Genomic DNA, 21,054 nt, shown 5'->3' on the forward strand with positions numbered 1-21,054 from the left:
ATCTTTTGTCTCACTGTTGCAGGATACAGCAAAGACATAAATATTATTTTTGCAGACACAATACAGTGAAAGAAGTTTTAAAACCCTGTTCACTGAGAAACGTAATTCCCCCACCTTCAAAAAACATTCCAGACACAATAGGCCAAGAGTGGCTTGTGAGAACAGCACAGATGTATCAAATAAAACCTGACAAAAAAGTGCTTCCTTGCCCATTCTTAAATGTAACATTTACTTTGAAGTTCCAGGAGCAACAGTACAATGTACCTCACAGAGGCTTCCATTAATCCAATATATCTCCTTCATGTATCCCATCTGCAGAATGTTAGCCTTATCAGTGCAACTAGCCCATTTATTTTTGCTCCCGAATTATTACAGAAGGGAACAGAAAATGGTAGATGGGAAGGAAGGGTAGTAGCAGACTTTGTGACATGGCATTTGCAAAAAATAAAAACTCATGTTATTTCACTGCTGAGGTTGTTAGGTTAACACATACGCATAGCTATACAGTGCTGTTAGATCACATCTACTTGTAAACACTGTCTTTGAGCATACATACTTATCTCTGATAAGCAGACAGTGCAACCAGTTGGGAGCTGCTGGCCTATACAGCTTTAGGCTGGGTTCACACACTGTATACTTCAGGCAGTATTTGGTCCTCAAGTCAGGTCCTCATAGCAACCAAAACCAGGAGTGGATTGAAAACACAGAAAGGCTCTGTTTACACAATGTTGAAATTGAGTGGATGGCCGTCATATAACGGTAAATAACTGCCATTATTTCAATATAACAGCCGTTGTTTTAAAATAACAGCAAAAATTTGCCATTAAATGACGGCCATCCACTCAATTACAACATTATGTGAACATAGCCTTTCTGTGTTTTCAATCCACTCCTGGTTTTGGTTGCTATACAGCCTCACAAATACAGCCTCAAATATACATAGTGTGAACCCAGCCATATACTGAATTTCAGCAACAGAGGGTTTATCGTAGCACCATTTTAAATTCAAGTGATCCAATAGATAGTTGCAAAAATGTAGATTGTTTCATGAATATACGCATTCAGTTTTGATTTATTACATTCGTTAAATTTACATGGTCCATGTTTAAAAAACCTAATCAACTTCAAACCACACAACTCCAGCAGGCACATGTGTCAGTCAGTTTTCCTGTAATATTCACTGACTAAATTCACAGCACCATGCCAATATTTCTGAAGAGGAAGGTAGCACCAAGAGTAATAAAGACCTCAAATCAGAATCATTGAAATTATATGGTCTGGGACCAAACATCCCTAGACTACCATAATTAGCAGTCACGGGTCTACAACCATATGGCGCAAGTGGAGGGACTTCTAATAATATTGCAGCTAAAGGCCAAAAGTGCACTGTGGCAACAAATCACAAATATAACCAGCAGTCAAAATGCATAATTCAATCACTAATCTTTGCAAGTGATATTTTCCACTAAACAAGAAATTCTGGAAACAGCATAAATCACAACTCCTCGTTTGCTTTACAAATATATTGGCTCAAATGTCTGCACTGGGCTATCCACCTACACAACTCTCTTTTTAAAGGTATCTACAAAGTAAACTTGATAGTGGGTTTTAATTGTAAATGATTTATAAAATCCTTTAACAATTAAAAAGCAACCTAAAGTAATTTTGGTGTCACTCTCTTTATCTATTATATATAGATATATATATATATATTTTTATTAATATATATGACCATCAATACATCTCAAAAACAAACTTGGATGTAGTTTGCAGCAAAGACATGTATATCTATGAAAAGTGTTCAATATTTGTAAACGCCATGCTGGTAGTGTCTTGAGTTGTGAAAAATTATCTCTTTTTGTACAAAAAGTATAAATATTTTTCCTGTCCAGAGTTCTGGTAATTGTGTTGCGTAAGAGAAACATTTTGAAGTGAAGTTCTCCTGTGAATGCGCTACAATCTTCTGGCTTCAATCCGCTGGTACAGGTCACATGTCACGAGTCATGTGGTGCACTGTGGTGGTGCCCATGATAGTCTCTGCAAAAACCTTGTCCAGACAGGACAATTAAGTTCTTTTACAGCAAGTCCATTTTCGGTCTGTAGTGTAGAAGTAGTGGTGATTTCTGCAACAAAAAATGTATAGAAAGATGTAAGAACAAAACAGTATAGGCTAAAACTTTGTTGTATGACAAAACGAATTCACTAAAAAATGTATACTATTATAGTTCATCTTATTTAAAACCTTAAAGTGTCACTGTTATTAACTTTTTTTTGCAGAAATCAATAGTAAAGGCGATTTTAAGAAACTTTGTAATTGGGTTTATTAGCCATCATGAGAAAGCAGTTTGAAGCTCTCCCCCCGTCTTCATTGTTATCTATGAAGAGGGGAGGGGTGGAGGGAGATGAGGCACCAAAACAGGACAACAAAGAGTTAATTTACAGCTACATCATAGGCTCTCTCCTCTGATGGCTTTCAGGGGCTCCATGTGGTGTAATCCTTTGTTCTCTGCTCTCTGTTGATGACTAATCTCCCTCCTCCACCCTCCATAGCACAGACAGGATCTGACTGATGTAAAACAGTCGAGATTTCCTGATAATGAGCAGTGGATGACAGAAAGGAGAGTAGGGGGAGAGCCTGGGGAAAGCCTTTTTAAATGCAGATAATGGCATATTTGCCTAATAAACCCAATTACAAAGTTTCTTAAAATCTCCTGGACTATTGATTTCTGCAAAAAAATTTTTTTACGACAGTGACACTGTACGTGACTTTGGAGTTAAGTAGCTATGAAGTACGAAAAAGTCAGTTAAATCCAGGGCTGCTAACACTGAAGCAGCATTGCTCACTTTAATGCCCATTTCAATGTGTACATATACACATTACAATTGTACAAAGCATCTTGATTGTTAAAGGGTATCTATCAGTATGTTCCTCTCCAAACTTCGAACTGGAAATGCAGCAGGTGCTAAAAGATCAGGTTACCAATGTAAGCACATAAGCACTAATAGGGCTTGTGCACTCAAACAGTCGAGGTACTCTTTAGCCCCCCTAACAGATTTACCTGAGCAGATCTTGAATCAGACTGTATGCTAACTAGAGAGAAGCAAAACTCCAGCCTCAGTGTTCAACATTTGAATACTGGTGGCTGAAGTTGAATGCAGCCCTAGGGAGTCCAAAGGGCTGCATCCAACTTCTACAGCCACCAGTGCTCAAATGCCAAACGACTTGAGCATGTGTGTTTTTAGCTTATCTCTAGTGCTAACCATAATTTGTTCTGCTCTTCTAATGCCATCATACTCACACACCCACACTACCAATATTTGTTCACACCAAAGGACTTGACTGTGAATGAAAACAAATTAAAAAAAAAAAAAAAAAAAAAGATTTAGCCCAACTAGCTCTTCTATTGTCAATGATTTTCTACAAGTAACAAAGCAGCAAGATGTGTGCAAAACAAGTACCTTAAACCTCCATCTTGTGACAACAACAAACTTAAGTGTGTGATCTTTGCCCAGAATTTCTTCATTGCATAATATGTCCAACTGAAAAAAAGAGAAATACAAAAAGGTTAAAAGGCAAACATAAGTATTATTCCCTTAATGCAATTCTACACTGCTCTGTCTTACCTCATTAAAAGAAGACAGATTAAGTTTTTTGGCTATGAACTTCTTGAGATGCAAGACTGTTGCTTGGGCTGAGCATCGTATCCATTTTCGCTTGAGTCCACGTAATTTACTGCTATTGCATTCTAAGCATATACTGACCTTTAGAGGGGGAAAAAAAGCACAGAAGACACACAACTTAATAATTTACACTGCCATTCCAGATTTAATGCAGTGCCACTTAAGTAAAGAGAGAAGTAAACCAAACCTGACAAAGTAGCACACCTACTGTTCTGCTTTCCAACCGATAAAAAATAACCCTTCCAGCTACCTTAAGCTTGCGAACAATGGCTACTCAGTATGTTACTTTAAAACTCATGATCTGTCTAAATTAGAAAACAACTACTTAGATTCTTTGACAGCTCAACAAAGCATTCCTTTGAATATTTCAGCATTTTAAAGCTACAACACAGAAACATCATGTGGGACTGTAGCAAGAAAACTGGCCAAACCATACAACCTCTCTTTTGTGTCAAAATCAATGTCTTTAATGAAATCCCTCTTTACATCCCTCAAAGCACCGGCTATATATAGAAATCTAGTGAATGAAAGCGCTCAGCATGAACAAATACTTGGGTCACACAAATGTCAACCTGCATTGTGTCTCCCTACAGCTCATTATACACATGCCCTGTCTTTCAATCCTTTTAGCCATTATTAGATTAGTTATGTCAGTCTGCATTGAGTACATGGGTCAGAAGATAAGGAAGAGGAGTTGAACTGATCCTTAGATCGCCTTAACAATTTATAGCCATTACTGCCATTTTGGGGGGTTTTAGTAAACCTGTCTTTTTTCTATATGAATCGTTTTTTTCATACTATCTCTAATTTTTGAGTGATCCATAAAAAGTTATTATAGGTCATCAATAGAGAGGAGTGCAACTTGAGCATGCTCGAGTCTGATTGTTTGGCATTTAAACACAGATGGCTTAAGAATTTGGATGCAACCCAAGGGAGTTCAGGAAAACACGGATACAGCCCGCCACCATCAGACTCGAGCATGCTCATGTTGCACTCATCTCTAGTCATCAGCACAGACGTTTAAGGCAACCCAGTATCATATGCTGAACAGCTCACATATTTGCAAAAGGTAGCTAGATGTACATTCTACGTAAAAGTCTAATAATAATGAGACTTAGTCAAATCTTCACATGGCCACAGCCATCCATCTAAAGCACTTCTATCTAAATATACAACAATCCATCCAAGGGGTTGTGTACTACAAAAAATACAATGCTCCATCCATCTAAGGAATAAAATGAGCTACACTACTCCTTCTTTTATTTATTTTTTTATTAGATCTACTACCTGCACCTGTACAAAGCATGGGAAGCCCCCTAAAGGATTTATGAAGTGAGCCGATTATATATTTTGCTTATATCATTCATAATGCTGTATATACCTGTTCATCACTTCTATGGTAGTCATGATCTTCCTCTTGTTTTTCTTCTGTTGTCTCTTTAGTTGTATTTTCTTCAGGTTTTGAGTCACCTACAATATAGGAGAATAACACAACAGCGGCAAATGTATTTATATTAGTTGGAGAATTTTGCTTGTTCCACACAAACATTTTAATAATATTAAGTGGTTGCAGTGGCAGAGGCTATGTAATGCAGACATTAAAGGGGTATTTCAGTCTTTTGTTTAAAAAAAGATAAATAAAAATTGGGGGAAAAAGCCACATACTTACCTAGCCCTAGTACCACACAGCTTCTGTTAATCTTCACCAGATCCCCTGGTCTTCTATCTTATTCCGGGTTTTCAAGAAGCATGCTTAGTGCAGGACCAGCCAAGCTCAATAACAGGCCCAAGCTTTGTCCCATCCTGGCCAGTGAGTGGACAGGTCCTGCTCCAAGCATTCAGAAGGCAGAACAGGACAGAAGATCAGGCAAAGCCAAACTAGAGCTGTGGGGGACAAAAGCTAGGCAACATGGCTAGCCCCCCCCCCCTCCTTCCCAACCCTATTTTAAAGCACCACTGTAGCAAGATGTAGTTTTCCACATTATAATGAACAGTTACTGAAACATCTTCCACATTTAGGGACCAGTGCCAATGCCATAAGACTGGACTATATAATATTATTTAAATGTCTGGAATACCCCTTTAAACACAATACTGCTATCCAAACCAAGAGCAGTAGATATAGTAGCAGTACAGGGAAAAGTTGGTAGAAATTAGTCTGCTGCAAACACCCCTTCTGAAACACCAGCCATGCTGCTCTGTGCTTTATCTTAAGAGAACTCCGGGCACTGGTGTAGAATCAAATTCAGGCTTTTATTTGATGCAACGCGTTTCGAGGGTGCAATATTCAGAAATCTTTTATCAGTTTCCAGAAAGCAGGAAGAAACTAGCCTAGAAATTGCTGTTTTTGGAGTTTCTACTTATTCTATTAATTTCTTAAAATTTATTTCCAAGAGTAAAAGTATTAGATTTACCCAACTGGCATATAAAGCATATGGTATTTTGTCCATTCCAGTTATAAATTCTATTACACTTGAAAAGATTATGTAAGATTATAAAATTGATTGCCTATTCTTTGAATAGGCCATCAATATCAAGTAGTGTGTGTCATTCTCTGGGCACACCCACAGATAAGCTGATTGAAAAGGACCACAGTACGCACTGGGGTGCCATGACTCTGAATCAACCAACTGACAGGGGTACCAAGAGACAGACCCCCACAGCTCTGATATTTACTGCCTGTCCTAAGAACAGACTATCAGTACTAAGTTAAATGTCATAAAAAACATTGACAATGTTAATTTATATATTCTTACCATTTCGAACAGCTTCTACATGCTGCTTAGCTGCACACAACTCTGCTTTGATGTCACCAGGCACTTCCATTCCAAGTTTGTGATAGAACTCTCTCTGCTTATGGATTTCAGCTATAAGTAAAGATAAGTCAAATATGAAATAGTTGCAAGTAGTGAAATGACAGACTGTTGTAAATTAAAGGAAATACAAAATTTTGGCAAAAATTATTTTAATTTTAGCTGTGTGATAGAATATCAACGGGAGATCTGTAGATTGACAGTATAAATCTCATATTGCTATGTATTTAGGAAGCAAAGTCAAATAACCTTTGCTTTTTGTTTGGTCACCTTTAATAACTTGCCAATATGCAATAGTTTAAGGAGCTTTCCAGGAAAGTTTAAATGTTCACTGCATACTTACCTCTCTAAGGGCCCTATTACACCAAAAGATGTCTGACAGATTAGCTGACAGATTTTTTCAGTCCAAGTCAGAAAAGGACAATAAACAGAGAATAGGTCGTAAAGATAAGACTGAGATTTCGCCTCTTTTCAAATCCATTCCTGGCTTTGGCTGAAAAAATCTGTAAAATAATCTGTTTAACACCCCCTCCACACCCCCCCCCCCATTCCCAATGCGTCCGCTTTCAAATCTTCTGGACCCTACTCCTGTGTAGTCATTTCTCTTTATCGAAGACATCCTACTCTGAGATCAGTCAATTACAGAGCTAAGCTGGGGGAAGTAGGTTGACATGAAAAACCTACTCAAAAATTGACAGGTGCAGCACAGAGGAAGAGCAAAGGTAAGTATGCATTGAGTATGTAGGCAAATAGTTACTTTTACATTTCTCTGGAATACCACTTTAAAGCTGGGATCACACTGTGTTTTTGCAGTCTGTTTTCTATTATTAAAAAACTGATGCTTTTTTGTTTGTTTTTAGCATACACTATGTTGTGCGTTAAAAGTAACCATTTAAAAACGGATACATTGAACTGACTGCAAAAACGCAATGTAAACTCAGCCTTATATAAAGCTAGATTTTATATACTCCTATACTAACCACAGCAAGGGCTGGTCCCACTACACTAACTCCTACAAAAAAGGACACTGTGGTAATTAATATATGTAATCTTTATTGTCAAATTTCATAAAAAAGATGATTTAACATTTAGTAAAGGAAAGCTAGATTTTAGCACTGTGAAATTCTAGTAAAGAAAAAAGTATATTTACAGACAAGAAGCCCTATTTTGGACCATTTTAATAAAAACGATAACCTTGCACTGATTGCTTAAAGGGGTAGTGCGGCGCTTAAAAATTTTTCACAGAATAACACACATTACAAAGTTATACAACTTTGTAATGTATGTTATGTCTGTGAATCGCCCCCTTCCCCGTGTCCCACCACCCCCGCCCGTGTACCCGGAAGTGTGTGGTGCATTATACATTACCTGATCCGTGTCAAGGGCCGTCCGCCATTTTGTGCCAAACGTCACCTTCGGACGGACGGCCGAATCCTTGCCCCCGTCCCCCCTCCGCCGCGTCACAGTTATGCTCAGCCAATCGCGGCTGATGAGGAAGATGACGTTTGGCACAAAATGGCGGACGGCCCTCGACACGGATCAGGTAATGTATAATGCACCACACACTTCCGGGTACACGGGCGGGGGGGGGGGGGGGGGGGGGGGGGGGGGGACACGGGAAGGGGGAGATTCACAGACACAACATACATTACAAAGTTGTATAACTTTGTAACGTGTGTTATTCTGTGAATAATTTTTTAGCCCCGCACTACCCCTTTAAGTTTGTTTTACCAGTAATACCCACAATGTTTTTTTAAAGTTTGTTAAGTCCAGTGTTACTGTTCCAGCAAACGGCAAAATCCTACTTTTTAAAGTGACTCTGTACCCACAATCTGCCCACCCCAAACCGCTTGTACCTTCGGATAGCTGCTTTTAATCCAAGATCTGTCCTGGGGTCCATTCGGCAGGTGATGCAGTTATTGTCCTAAAAAACAACTTTTAAACTTGCAGCCATGTGTCAAACTGCCGTTACCTAGAGTGTGTGTGCATTAGGCTGGCACAACCTCTCTGTCCCTCCTCCCCTTTCATCATTAGGAATGCCCCAGGCAAGTATTTTTCTATTCATCAGCTGTGTGAACACTGCACATGGGCTGGATCGTTAAAGCACCTGTGCAGTGTTCACTGCAAAGGAACAGGAAATATCCTGCCAGGGGCATTCCTAACGATGAAGAGGGTGGGGAGAAGGAACGGAGGAGTGGTGCAAAGTTAGGGCACAGATACTCTAGGCCACGCCAATTTGACACAGGGCTGCAGGTTTAAAAGTTGTTTTTTTAGGACAATAACTGCATTACCTGCCGAACGGACCCCAGGACAGATCTTGGATTAAAAGCAGCTATCCGAAGGTACAAGTGGTTTGGGGGGGGGGGGGGGTTGTGGGTACAGAGTCACTTTAAGGCAGCTACTGCCTACTGTAGGCAGTTTATGTCTCAAAGAAACACTACGGAACTCTTGTGGATAACATCCCACAGATTCCGCAGCTCGTGCTTGCACACTCCCACTTGACTCTCCGCCTGTGCCATAGACTCCATTCTATGCTCGAGCAGATTCTGCTGTCCGCCCAAAGAATTGACATGACAAAGAATTGACAACAGAAGCTGGCAGAGCATAGAATGGAGTCTATGGGTCCTATTACACAGAGCGATTTTTAACGATTAATGTCTAACGATAAACAATTGCAAACGAGATTGTTTATTGTTAACCTGAAATCATTCACCATATTACACAGAATGATAATCGTTAGATACGATCGTTAATGCGATTGTTACTATGATCGTTTACTCCTTCAGATCCCAGCAAAACAATGAACAATGTTCTATGGTGAGGTGTGCCAGAGTGTGGCACAAACAACTCCTGTTTGACTCTTCATTACAGTAGGAGACCTGATATACATAATCCACCGCATGGACAAATAACCAAAAGATACCATGCTCACAAGGGGACTCCCAGCACCTAAGGTAGTGCAGTGTCCCAGCACGAAAGGTTCTTTCTCTTTACATATATTTTACTTGGTATGGTGCTGGAAAGTTTAGTGGCCACTGCAAAGGCTTATTTTATGTTCCTCCAGTATTCAAGTCTGGTACTATGTCTTATGTTATCATTATTCTGCAATATATATTGCTTTGTTCATGTGTTGGTCACATGGTGTGGTGATGCAGAAGGGCTAGTATCACGTGATTTTCCCTGGCTGCTATGGTAACTCCAATAGCCATCAAGCTTTTGGCTGGGGTTTACGTCCTATCTAATTTTTCTGGCTGTTCCCCTCTGGTTGTGAGGGAAGAAGGGGGTTCCTCCCTAGTCCTCACGGGAGAAGGTTGTGCTCTCTGTACTTCTCTGTCAGATATATCCAAACTCATTCTGGTCCATTCCAGACCTGACGTGTCCTTCAAGATTCCTGCCTATTCAAAGATCTGGGTCCATTTTCCAAAGTCGCCATATTCTTCTCATTGCTAACTGCAAGTATTCTCCTCATCACCGCTATACCCAGCATCATTCTCCCAAGGGAACTACTACACCCATCCTCCGTAAAGATTCTTCCTAACCAACGAGACACTCATATACTACGGCCTATTGCAACACCACCCATCTCCTTCGTTGTACCTGCCGCTGCCTATGCCTGTTTGCAGCCAGAGACTGTTGCTATTAGCATTGCCGTTCCAATAAACTTTTGTTGTTGTTTTGTTGTTTCTGAACCCTGGCATTGGTCTAGTCATTGGTGCCTTGACTAGGGGCAGCGAAGAATTGGAGACCTGCGTGGTCAGGTTCCCGTGGACTAGCCACATACCCTTGTGCCGTAACCGTGACCATAACATCTGGCAAGTGGCTATCCGGGGCCTATACTCTCCCGCGGGATCACCCCAGTAGGACCCGGGAGCTGACAGATTCCTTTTAAGCGAAAAGCCATACACATGGCCGATACCTCTCTCCAGATATATCCACATACGCATGCATGTATGTATTCTGCACAGAGAGAAAAGAGAAAGGCACTGCCAGACACCTGTGGGGCAGCTTATCTGTTCAAGAACAATAGGATTGGGCATGCCTCACCCTTTTGGATAGGACAGGGCATCCCATCACATGCATTTATCAACTTCACGTCAGCTGTCCAGATGCAGAATATAGCCTACCTTCTTGGAGACCTGGCACCAGTTTGTAAACAATATCTTGCATTGTTCGGTCATGACTAAGAAAAAAAAACAAACATAAATTAACACATAGAAATTTAGCTTCCGGTGCATAGAGACATATTCTTGCTTTGTTTACAGTCACATGGAGGGATGTTTAAAGCGAATGTACTATTATGTACACGGCAAAGAGGGGAGGGAATATTGTCATGCTGGGGGCGCCAGGCCCGCCTCCAATGCATAAGAAGAAAATGGTGCTAGGTAGTAAAAAATAATTAAATCATATAAAATAAATCAGTTTACTTAATAGATTTCATCATTATTCAGCAAGAGGATACACCATGTTTGCTTTAGGCTCAACTGAACTGTAAAATCTAAAAATTCTATCAATAAAAGATTGGTGCTGAAAAAAAAAAAAGAGCACCAAGGAGTTCTAAGACTTCTACTTATCATAAGGGAGCATAAGTGTAGACCTTAAGAATAACTGAACATATGTGTTCTAACATAGTCCAGAGAAATAGTAAAGATTAATCCAATGCATAAGAGAATAAACTAAAAGAAGGTAAATGCATATACCAAACCTTGCACATTGACAAAATGTTTACTGTAAACAAAACTGTTGTACAGACATTAACGTGATATTGTCACCCCCTTTCCATGTAAGGAGTTCTCAGCACCATTCTTAAGCTTATATTCTGGACATTTCATCTTACCGTATAAAGGATTTCTTGGTGTTCTCTCCCCTTAAAAATGCATGTTATTGTTTGTGGACAGTGCCGTATGGGCGGGGCTTCATTCCCCATCAGCCATCATTCCCCATATCCCTGGTCACATCGATGTTGTAAGCCCCTCCCCCTCCATGAAGTCATCAGCCCCTGCCCCCTCCGTGGTGTCATCACTGTTCCCCAACAATAACATGCATTTTTAAGAGAAAAAAAAAACCAAGAAATCCTTTATACAGTAAGATATCAAATGTTCAGAATATAAGCTTAAGAATGGCGCTGAACAGGGGTGACAATATCACTTTAGGCAAGCAGATAATGTGGATGAAAATGAGCTGCCCTCATAGACTTCTTTACAGTCAGTCTTCAATTTGTGATTTTGTGTGTGTGTGCGTGGTGGGGATGGGGGTTATTGGCAAACAAGCTTCCATCAATACAAACAAAGGCCAACAGTTTTTGAAATTACAGTCACACTTTTAATCCCCGTCCCAAAATATACGTTTCCTTAGTTTTTTGTATATTACAGCTTCATGCCCCACAGGCATTAACACATATGTCTACATGTTACTAAGCTGTGCTGCAGCATGTAGCAAAATGACAGCCGCTAGATCAACACATCATAATATTGAGGGGATTGTTTCAGAGACAACCCCCTTGTGAATGCAGACATTGTGGTGATCAAGTAATTTCTGTGCTCCAGCCCCTGAAAAACAACTAAGGAAAAAAGGATGGATGTAAACCTGGCCTTATAAACCTAATTGTTTCACTTTAGAAGCTATGATAAAATGTCGGCAATTTCTGTTACTAAAGGCTTTTCAAGACTTTTGACCTGTCTACAGTCTGGGACAATAAAATATAACCAGTGGACTCTAAATGATGTATAGCACTCTTACTTACCCTATATACTGTAGAGGGTGGCTTTGATGGATGACAATTCTACACGTTGGACATGTGTTATTTTCTTCCAAATATTTTACTAAGCAACTTCTACAAACTGTAAAAGATAAATTAATGAAATCTATCACTTTCTGTTAAAAATCCTTTACAGGCAGTATGTAAAACAGAGACTTTCTTCTGTTTTAATACACTTCATTAAAACATGCATGCATTTTTGCTTATGGTATTTTAATTTTTTTCTATCCATTTTTCAGACAGTAAAAGCCTAATTAGTAAGCTATTCTAATTAAAACGGTTCCTTCCCATGCTGCACCATCTGTATAGTTTAATAGAACCTAATTCCAGTTCCTCAACTTCACTATCCAATGCTGCCATCTACTGGTCACATTAATAATGTGGAACAGAAATAACAGTTCAGTCTGAAACTCAGATTTGCATGACATAGGTGACAAACCGTATTCCTTTTACTCAGGGCCAAGGTCAGCTCAAGGTTTTTGTGGGCCCTTGGGCAGCAGAGCCTCAGCGGGCCCCTTCGTATAGAAAATTATGTGGTATCATTGTTACAGGGTCTCCATCTCTCGATTCTGTGTATGTGATGAGCAGTGTATTATATACCTATTATCCTCCTGTATGACTGTGTATATATCCATCTCTCGATTTCTTATTTTCCACATGTATGTATTAAAGGACTACTTAGACATCAGTTTTAAAAAAAACATGCTGCAGAAACATTTAGCATTGCTCACCTGTCTTTCCTGCCCTAGTTCTGCCCCATCAAAATTAGTTTTTAGGGTCTTATTTCCATATTTTCTGGTTAAGCAGTTGCTCAGTACTACAATTCCCAGAATGCATTGCTTTCCATCAGCTGTCACAGCACTTCTGCCAGTTCACTGCTCAAAATTAAACTGCTGGTTCCTCAAGTACGATTAAAAACATGTGTAGCTTATAGGTTATTTTCATTAAAGGAAACCGGTCACCCCCCCCATGCCGGGGTGACAGGCTCCTGACCCCCTGTTAGATCTCCCTATACTTACCTCATCACGCCGGGTCCCGCTTCCTGAGCCGGTCGGATGACTGAGATTTCAGCGCCCGAAACACGGCGCGCGCGCTCACAGGACAGTCCGATGCTCATAGAGAATGACGGAGCATCGGGCTCCCCATTCATTCTCTATGAGCATGTGACTCTCCTGTGAGCGCGCGCGCGCCGGGCTTCGGGCGCTGAAATCTCAGTCACCCGGCGCAAAGAGGTAAGTATAGGGGGATTTAACATGGGGTCGGGAGCCTGTCACCCCGGCACGGGGGGTGACAGGTCCTCTTTAAGGCCTCATTTACAAGTCTGTAGTTCTGTCAGCCAATCAGCAGTGAAATTCATTATGGGCACAGATTTCAAAGCTGTATAAAGAAAGAATCAATAAACTTTTATTAAGATCTGTGTTTGGTGTTGTTTTTACTGCTCTTCTGCTGCCTGCACTACTTCTCTGGCAGAAAGGGGTGTATACATACCATCTATCTATCCTCTCTAAGAAATAACACAACACTACAAGGCCTGTCTCTCACATCTGTAGCCGCAGACCTACAACTATGCACACTACTACAGATGTGAATCCATAACCGCCCACATTTGAGTGGACCCATTTATGGGTCCAAGTATGGGCTGTATAATGTCTTCTCAATTTTTCTTTTTGTGGCACAGATGACAGCCCTAACGCGGATACGTAACACCCACTGATGCGTATGGGACCATAGAAAAAGTCAGTTTTTTCCGCATATGCGCATTTGCAGACAGAATAAACAGATGTGTAGAAGGGGCCAGATGCTCTTATTTGTGTAGTTATGTAGTGAAAACGTATTCTACAGCACTTTACATGGCCTGTCATCACTTGACTCTGTCTTTGTCCCCATTAGGGCTGACAATCAATTAACCTATAAAAATATTGTTTTGGAGTGTGGAAGGAAACTAGAGTACCCAGAGGAAAGCCACACATACAAGGGGAGAACATACAAACTCCTTGCACATGTTGTCCTTGGTGAGATGTTACCGAGCCACTGATTAGGAAACATACAAGTTCACTCAATTATAATAAACAGTGTATGTGAGAACCAAGGCCTGTTGTGTAGGGAGGCTAGGATTACAGCACCAGAGCTATGGGGTCATCTCTGGATACACTGCAGTTCCGCTTCTGCCCATTATACATGCTGTGTAAAGAAACAGGCAGAGCAGAACGTAACCAAACAGCCAAGATGTAAACAGGGTTGTGTCACAGCAGGAGAAACTGACAGAGGAGAAATAAGTATATGCGGTAGTGTTGAGCAAACCTGTCAAAATGTTTGGGTTTGGTAATATTATCTGGACCTGAATGATCTGCGTTTGATTCCCTGTGGCAGCAGCAGATGGATGTCACCCTAGGGAATCCTGGAAGACATGGATACAGCCACTGGCTGAACATTTTGACAGGTTCGCTCAACACTAATATAAGGAGGTTTGTCAATATAGCTGGATGTTTTTTGAACTATGTTATTAATCTTGGAAAACCCTACTCACACAGACTTATATATTTTAGCCACGGTGGGTCCAAAAAAAGGGGTTGTGGCCTCTGTAAAAGGGGAAGACATGTTTTACTGTGTGCAAAAAAAAAAGTGCCAAAATCTGATTTAGGTGTGGCACACTGTAGGCTAGATAGGCACTTGCTTAAGGAGGCTATTACATGGCTCAATAATAAGTGCAGTCCTTGATTTATATAGAAAATAATAAAGTTATACTTACTTGTCCTGCTGCCTTTTCCCCACAGCTGCCACTAAAACTTCTAAAACAGACTATGAAGTGACAGGCCGCTCAGCCAATTAATTCAGGTATAGCTTCAGTGGCAACTGTGGGGAGCAGAGAATGTGGGGAAAAGGAAGTACAACACCTGGGAAGCCTGGACAGGTAAGTATAAATCTTTATTATTTTCTTTACACAGTCAAAGCAGTCAGTCATGCATTATTCACATTTATCAAACAGCCTGTGCCACACTGATAAATGTGGTGCACTTAAAGACTGTCTACGTGGAGTTTGCACATAGACAGTTTTAGTACATCTGGGCCATTGTTGGAAACCTCCATTTTTGAAGAGCAGTCCACACAGCGCGTGCTGCCACTTATGGTATGTGGAATCAGGTTGCCATCAAGTGCTCACGGAGACATTACCTGGGAGTAAAATTAAGATTTTGATATAGTGATGCAGTTATAAAGAAAATAATAAAGAAGCTATTTTTACCTCTTCACACTCACCCAGTGTCCTTGTGCATCCTCCCTTGATGAACAATCCTACTGCCACTTCAGAGACGGACTTGTCTCGGTAGTGACAACCCGCTCAACCAAGAGTGTCCCTTCAAACCCACTGACAGATACATGGTAATTTCAATTTCCGATGTTGCCCTATATATACCTACCCATTAGCAGACTACTGACTGTGTAATACAGTGATGGCTTTGCATGGCAGTAAATATTTTTTCTTCTCTCAATTGCATCAAAACTGGTAATAGGTTTTGGAACTGATATTTATTTCTTTCTATTTAGTGTTCCTGATAAATCATGTCATGTAAACTATATTGGCAGCTCATCCAGTATTTTTAGAGTCTGTCCTAACAGGGCATATAGACAGGGGTTGTCCATATTACAGCCTGACATTATCATTATCTCCAGCTTCCTAGCCCAGAAATAAACAGTATAAAACAGATTATTCGATATTTATACACATCACCATGCCATATAAATTTTGAGATGATCATTTCAACAGATAAATAATAGAGGAGGCTAGTACATTTGTTCATTATGGAGTCATAAAGTGAATCAGCTTATTGTAAGAAGAATCGCTGAGCTTTTAAATGTATCCAGTGATTGCTTGTTTCCGAGACCATACCATGTGTCAGCTGCACGATAGTGATAGTCACAGTCGCTTAGTAAGAAACTGTCACTTCAGGGTAGCAAAGTCTGCAAACAACAGGGAAGGGGGGGGAAACTGGATTGTGTTGTCACTCTACAATAAGCAGGCTGCACTTCTAGAAAGAAATTATGTGAGCATTGAAGATGGGCGCACTTTGTAATCCTGTTATAGGTGCATTTCACATGTTTATAGGTTTAGTAAATTAACATTAAAAGAACAACATGAGGATAAATTTAGACAATGTTGTACTAGTTGACTGACACATAGGATCAGGCTCTGAATTCGACAATACCTGACTGCAATACTAAATTATTATTGTGATCTATTCTATCAGATCACATTATTGTTCATGAATATTTACAATACATTAGCACAGTTGTATACAATGAACAAGGTGATTTTCCAGGATGAAGAGAAAACAGCATATCCACTATTGTTTTAGAGTTTTTTTTCCAAATGCTGTTTGTATGTGTCCTACATAACATGATTAAAGGGGTTCTCAAGCCTTAGAAAAACATTGCCACTTTTATTCCAGAGACACCAGCACTCTTGTCTCTAGTTTGGGTGTAGGTATTGGAGTGAATGAAGCTTAATTGGAAACCAAACTTGAACTAGAGACAAGAGTGGTGTTGTCTCTGGAAGAAAGTGTACATGTTTTTCTATGATAGGTTTTATGGGCAAAATGTACTGCAAAGTTTGGCAAATGAGCACAGTTTGTTTCCCTTGATTGTGTAGCGGTGGAGATGTGTGACTGCAGATCAGCTACACTGTAACTGCTACACAATAAATGGAGAATAGCTTTGCTCACTGTAGTGCGTGCACCGAACCATTGAACAGTACCTGTTGATTGTTTACTGATAAGCTATCCTTTGAAAAAACCCTTTCTAGTTTTTAATGTTAAAAAAATTACATGTTACTTAAGCAGGGAAAACCTGGATTCAACATGCCCAGAATTTGAAGGTTTATTATTAGAAGAGGCATATCTATAGTGAAAGGTCCACCTCATCAAGGTCAACTTTCTGTGGTGTGATGATTTACACTCTTTGATCAAATGGTATGCTAGGAAATTTTTTTTTCTACAGCAGCATTGTAATTTAAAAATATCTATATTATGTATATATCTTGAATATGCAAAAGAAGAGCCCGTGGAGCCTCTTTGAGATTCTCGAAACACAGGACTAGCCAGATATCCCTCCGGGAAGGACCCAGCCAAGGGGTGGCTCCTGTAAGGAAGCCACCAAAACCACCATATTAAGTGGCCCTATAAGTCAATGTAATGACGGGAAAAACAAAGGCCAGGTATTCATCCACATACAGCTGTTTCAGGGTGTTGCCCCTCATCAGTGTGGAGCAGGATTCTGGCTAGGTGGGAGCAATGCCTAGTAGAGCCATATAAGAAACAGATCGCTGATCTCAGGGAGACAAGCCAAACGACAACACTGCCGGCTGCTAGTGAAATCCTAGGATTGCACCTAGGATTTCATTGCATTGAGTGCTTTCACTAGCAGTCGGCAGGGTTATCGTTTGGCTGGTCTCCCTGAGATCAGCGATCTGTTTCTGTTATGTATATATCTTAGCATTTGCAGTGTGCTGGACTTTTGTATGCTTACGTGTCACATGGAACATGCCAAAAGTTTTCATTAGTCAGGGTCTGGGTATTCAGACCTCCACCAATCTCTAGCTGGTCAGGAAAGGCATGAAGCTCAGTGCTTAAATCTCTGGCTCTCTGCTATTCCTGTCTTGTTGTAGGAGTCGGGCTGTATAGTAAGCCTATGGAGTCCGACTCCTGCAACAAGACAGAGAGAGCAGCGAGCCATGCAGTGAAGCCCTTAGCTACACATTTCTCCTGGCTCTATCTAGCAATCAGTGGGGAAAACTCGGACCCCAACCAATCAATTTCTTTCATATCTGTGTCAAACATGTGTTAAAGGGAACCTGTCAGCTGGGATGACAGCGCCAAGCCCGCCCAACCCCCCGGTGGAGCCCCGGATACTTACCCTTTCCTGCAAGTCCTGGACCCTCCTAGACCCGGTCCCGGGACAAAGATGTCCCAGTCAGAAGCTGTGCTCGCGCTCAGCAGAGATGAATCCGATGCCCATAGAGAAGGACTGCTCCAGTCTCTTAGGTAATTAGCATACAGCATGCACTCAGCTTCCGGCGCTGATATCTCCGTCCGGGTACCGTGTCCAAGAGCGGGACTTGCAGGAAAGGGGAGGTATCCGGGGCTCCACTGGGGGTTGGGCGGGCTCGGCGCCGTCCTCCCGGGTGACAGGAGTCCAATGAAAAGTTTCATTAAAGTATTATATCGCCCCCCAAAAGTTATACAAATCACCAATATACACTTATTATGGGAAATGCTTATAAAATGAGTTTTCCCCTGCATCAAGGCTTCACTTCCTGGATAAAATGGTGACGTCACAACCTGACTCCTATAGCTGTGCAGGCTGTGACTGTTGGAGAGAATGATGGCAGAGGGATACTCAGTGTCCCTTAGGGTCCCCCTGGCATCATCCATCACCATTTTATCCTGACATCACCATCTTATCCAGGAAGTGAAGCCTTGATGCAGTAGTAAGTGCATGGAAAAAAAGCACTTAATGTGCATTTCCTGTAATAAGTGTATATTGGTGATTTGTATAACTTTTGGTAGGCAATACAATACTTTAATAAAAAAAAATTTACTTTAAAGTGACTGTAATTAAAAAAAAATAAATAAATAACTTGACTTGCAATGCCTTAAAAGGATTCTTGTACCACTGACAGGCAATCTTTAAGGCCATGCCTTTGCCAGACCTGGGCACTTTTGTTATGCTGGTGGCTGACATAAAAACCTGTGCCCTACCTAAGCCAAAGGGGTACGATCAGAGATTTCTGTGATCCCTTCCGCTTTGGTGGGAGTCCAGCACTTACCCATATAGAGGCTGTTGTGGTGATCTCATAAAAAAGAGCTGTCAGAGTTTATACACACAGAAAAGAACACCACAACATAAAAAAGCCACAATCTATAAGAATCCACACAAAAAAAAATCATCAAGTATTGTTGTTCATGTAGTCTAAGCTTGGGTGTTTTTTATGATTAGTCGTCTGCACAGGACTACATAGCACCATAATTATTGCAGGGTGGTACAATGTAGATGAGGTAGGTTTTGCATCACACCCATCTGCAGATCCAGCTGTGATGTTTGCAGATGTTCTGTGTTACTCAATGCCATTACAATACGTTAAACCACAGAATACCTTGTTGTTAAAAAAAAGGAAGCACTCCAGGCAGACAAATATATCTAAAGGAACGGTCACTTCTATATACTGCATAAAAAGTAACTAGATACACATGTATCATCTGTTCCTTTAGAAATAACATCTATTTATCACGACTACTTGAAAATACATTTCATTATTTTTCCCATCAATGCAGCATAATCCAGAATGTGAATTCTTGTCAAACACTAGCTACAACAGCCATAAAATCAGGATTAGACTATGACTTTTTGTAGTGGTACAAGATGAGTGACATCTGTAGTCTACGATATTGCATGAAACATAATAAATTGCTGTGGACGGCAGATGAAGCTTGATGGTTAAAAATCAATCAATCAAAAGGAGTTTCCAGCCAAAAATTATTGATGATAATTGGTCTGATAGCAGGTCAGTGAGGTGCTGACACCTGACACCCCTGCTAATCAGCGGTCTGCCAGAGCTGCAGCTTCAGCATACTCCATTGTGTGTGTAGTGACTGCATTGGACAGATGTGGTGGGTGCAGGGAAAATGGGATACATTATTTACTATATTATATTCATCAGATTTGTGATATAAATGCTGGATAATACATACAGGTATGTAAGCATTCCGTCACAGTAGTAGCATCGATGAGATAGCCATTGCACAAACGACACGTGATATGAGCGTTGATGTCCCAGAGTTTTATCTTTCGAGTCAGCATCTTTGGTGCCTGCAAAACAAAATTTTTTTTACAATAAGAAATCAATTACCTTTAAGATCAATAACAGTTTCATTTCTTTCATCGTCCCTCAACACAGTTCACGTTATCAGCATATGGTCGAGAGTGATTTGTGAGGGAAATGCTCTCTTACTTGATTTTTTTATTATTTTTGCCAGAGAATCTAAGGGGGGAATTCAACAGAGGATATATAGTGTCTTTAACCCAACTCTGAAACCGTAGTCCGAAAATAAATTATTTAACATGTATACAAACAAAATCTGCAGTACACACTATTTTTAGGCACAGTGTATTTAAAAGGGGAAAGACAGACCACCATTTATATGTTTAACCCACAGATAACATACATATATTAACACTGATACATCAAGTCGTATGTGTGGTTTACAGGTAACTAGTAGAAGGCTTCTAGGCTTAGGAGCGTACGTCTTCTTTCCCCTCCACTATTATGTGGCATAACGTGTTCAATCCCAATACACGAGAAGACAGTCAGATCCCCTGAATGAACATATACAAAGTGCTTAGAGACCGCAGATAGGTTCACCACGTTACAGTACACACTGTCCGATATATGTCTGCGGATTCATACTTTCAGTGGACCAGTGGTACAGCCTACATATTGTACATTACCAAGGGAACTGGAAATTAAATATACCACATATAAAACTTCTCATCTCAAAACTTTTTTTTAGTATGTACTGAACAGAAAAAATTTACCCAGATCAAAATCAAGTTTTATAAACTGAACTTTCTTTGTATGCCGACTAATCAAAACTTCTGACAGGTCTCTGTGACATGCCAACGTTTGTTCTAATGACAACCCTCCAAAGTGCTGGTAACCATGACAGCTACATGCAGCTGTCTATCCCGGGCTTGCCTAATTAGACAAAGCGATTTTTAACAATTAACGATAAACAAACGCAAATGAGATTTGTT

At 40.4% G+C, this 21,054-nt stretch overlaps 1 protein-coding gene across 4 annotated transcripts in view; it reads right to left on the reverse strand.

Annotated features, from left to right (window-relative positions):
* Positions 1-931: 931 nt before the first annotated feature.
* Positions 932-21,054, reverse strand: part of PCGF3 (polycomb group ring finger 3) — a 66,587-nt gene continuing 46,464 nt past the window's right edge. For all 4 annotated transcript variants that reach the window (XM_069964379.1, XM_069964378.1, XM_069964381.1 and 1 more), the window contains exons 2-9: positions 19,992-20,109; positions 12,235-12,331; positions 10,619-10,674; positions 6,438-6,548; positions 5,063-5,151; positions 3,625-3,762; positions 3,460-3,540; positions 932-2,123 (exon numbers count right to left, since the gene is read on the reverse strand). In XM_069964379.1, the coding sequence (XP_069820480.1) occupies positions 2,076-2,123; positions 3,460-3,540; positions 3,625-3,762; positions 5,063-5,151; positions 6,438-6,548; positions 10,619-10,674; positions 12,235-12,331; positions 19,992-20,100 (729 nt within the window). In that variant the 5' untranslated portion in view covers positions 20,101-20,109 and the 3' untranslated portion in view covers positions 932-2,075. The remainder of the gene's footprint in view (positions 2,124-3,459; positions 3,541-3,624; positions 3,763-5,062; positions 5,152-6,437; positions 6,549-10,618; positions 10,675-12,234; positions 12,332-19,991; positions 20,110-21,054) is intronic.

Source organism: Dendropsophus ebraccatus, chromosome 3 (genome assembly GCF_027789765.1).
Source record: "Dendropsophus ebraccatus isolate aDenEbr1 chromosome 3, aDenEbr1.pat, whole genome shotgun sequence".
NCBI classification, from domain to species: Eukaryota; Metazoa; Chordata; class Amphibia; order Anura; family Hylidae; genus Dendropsophus; species Dendropsophus ebraccatus.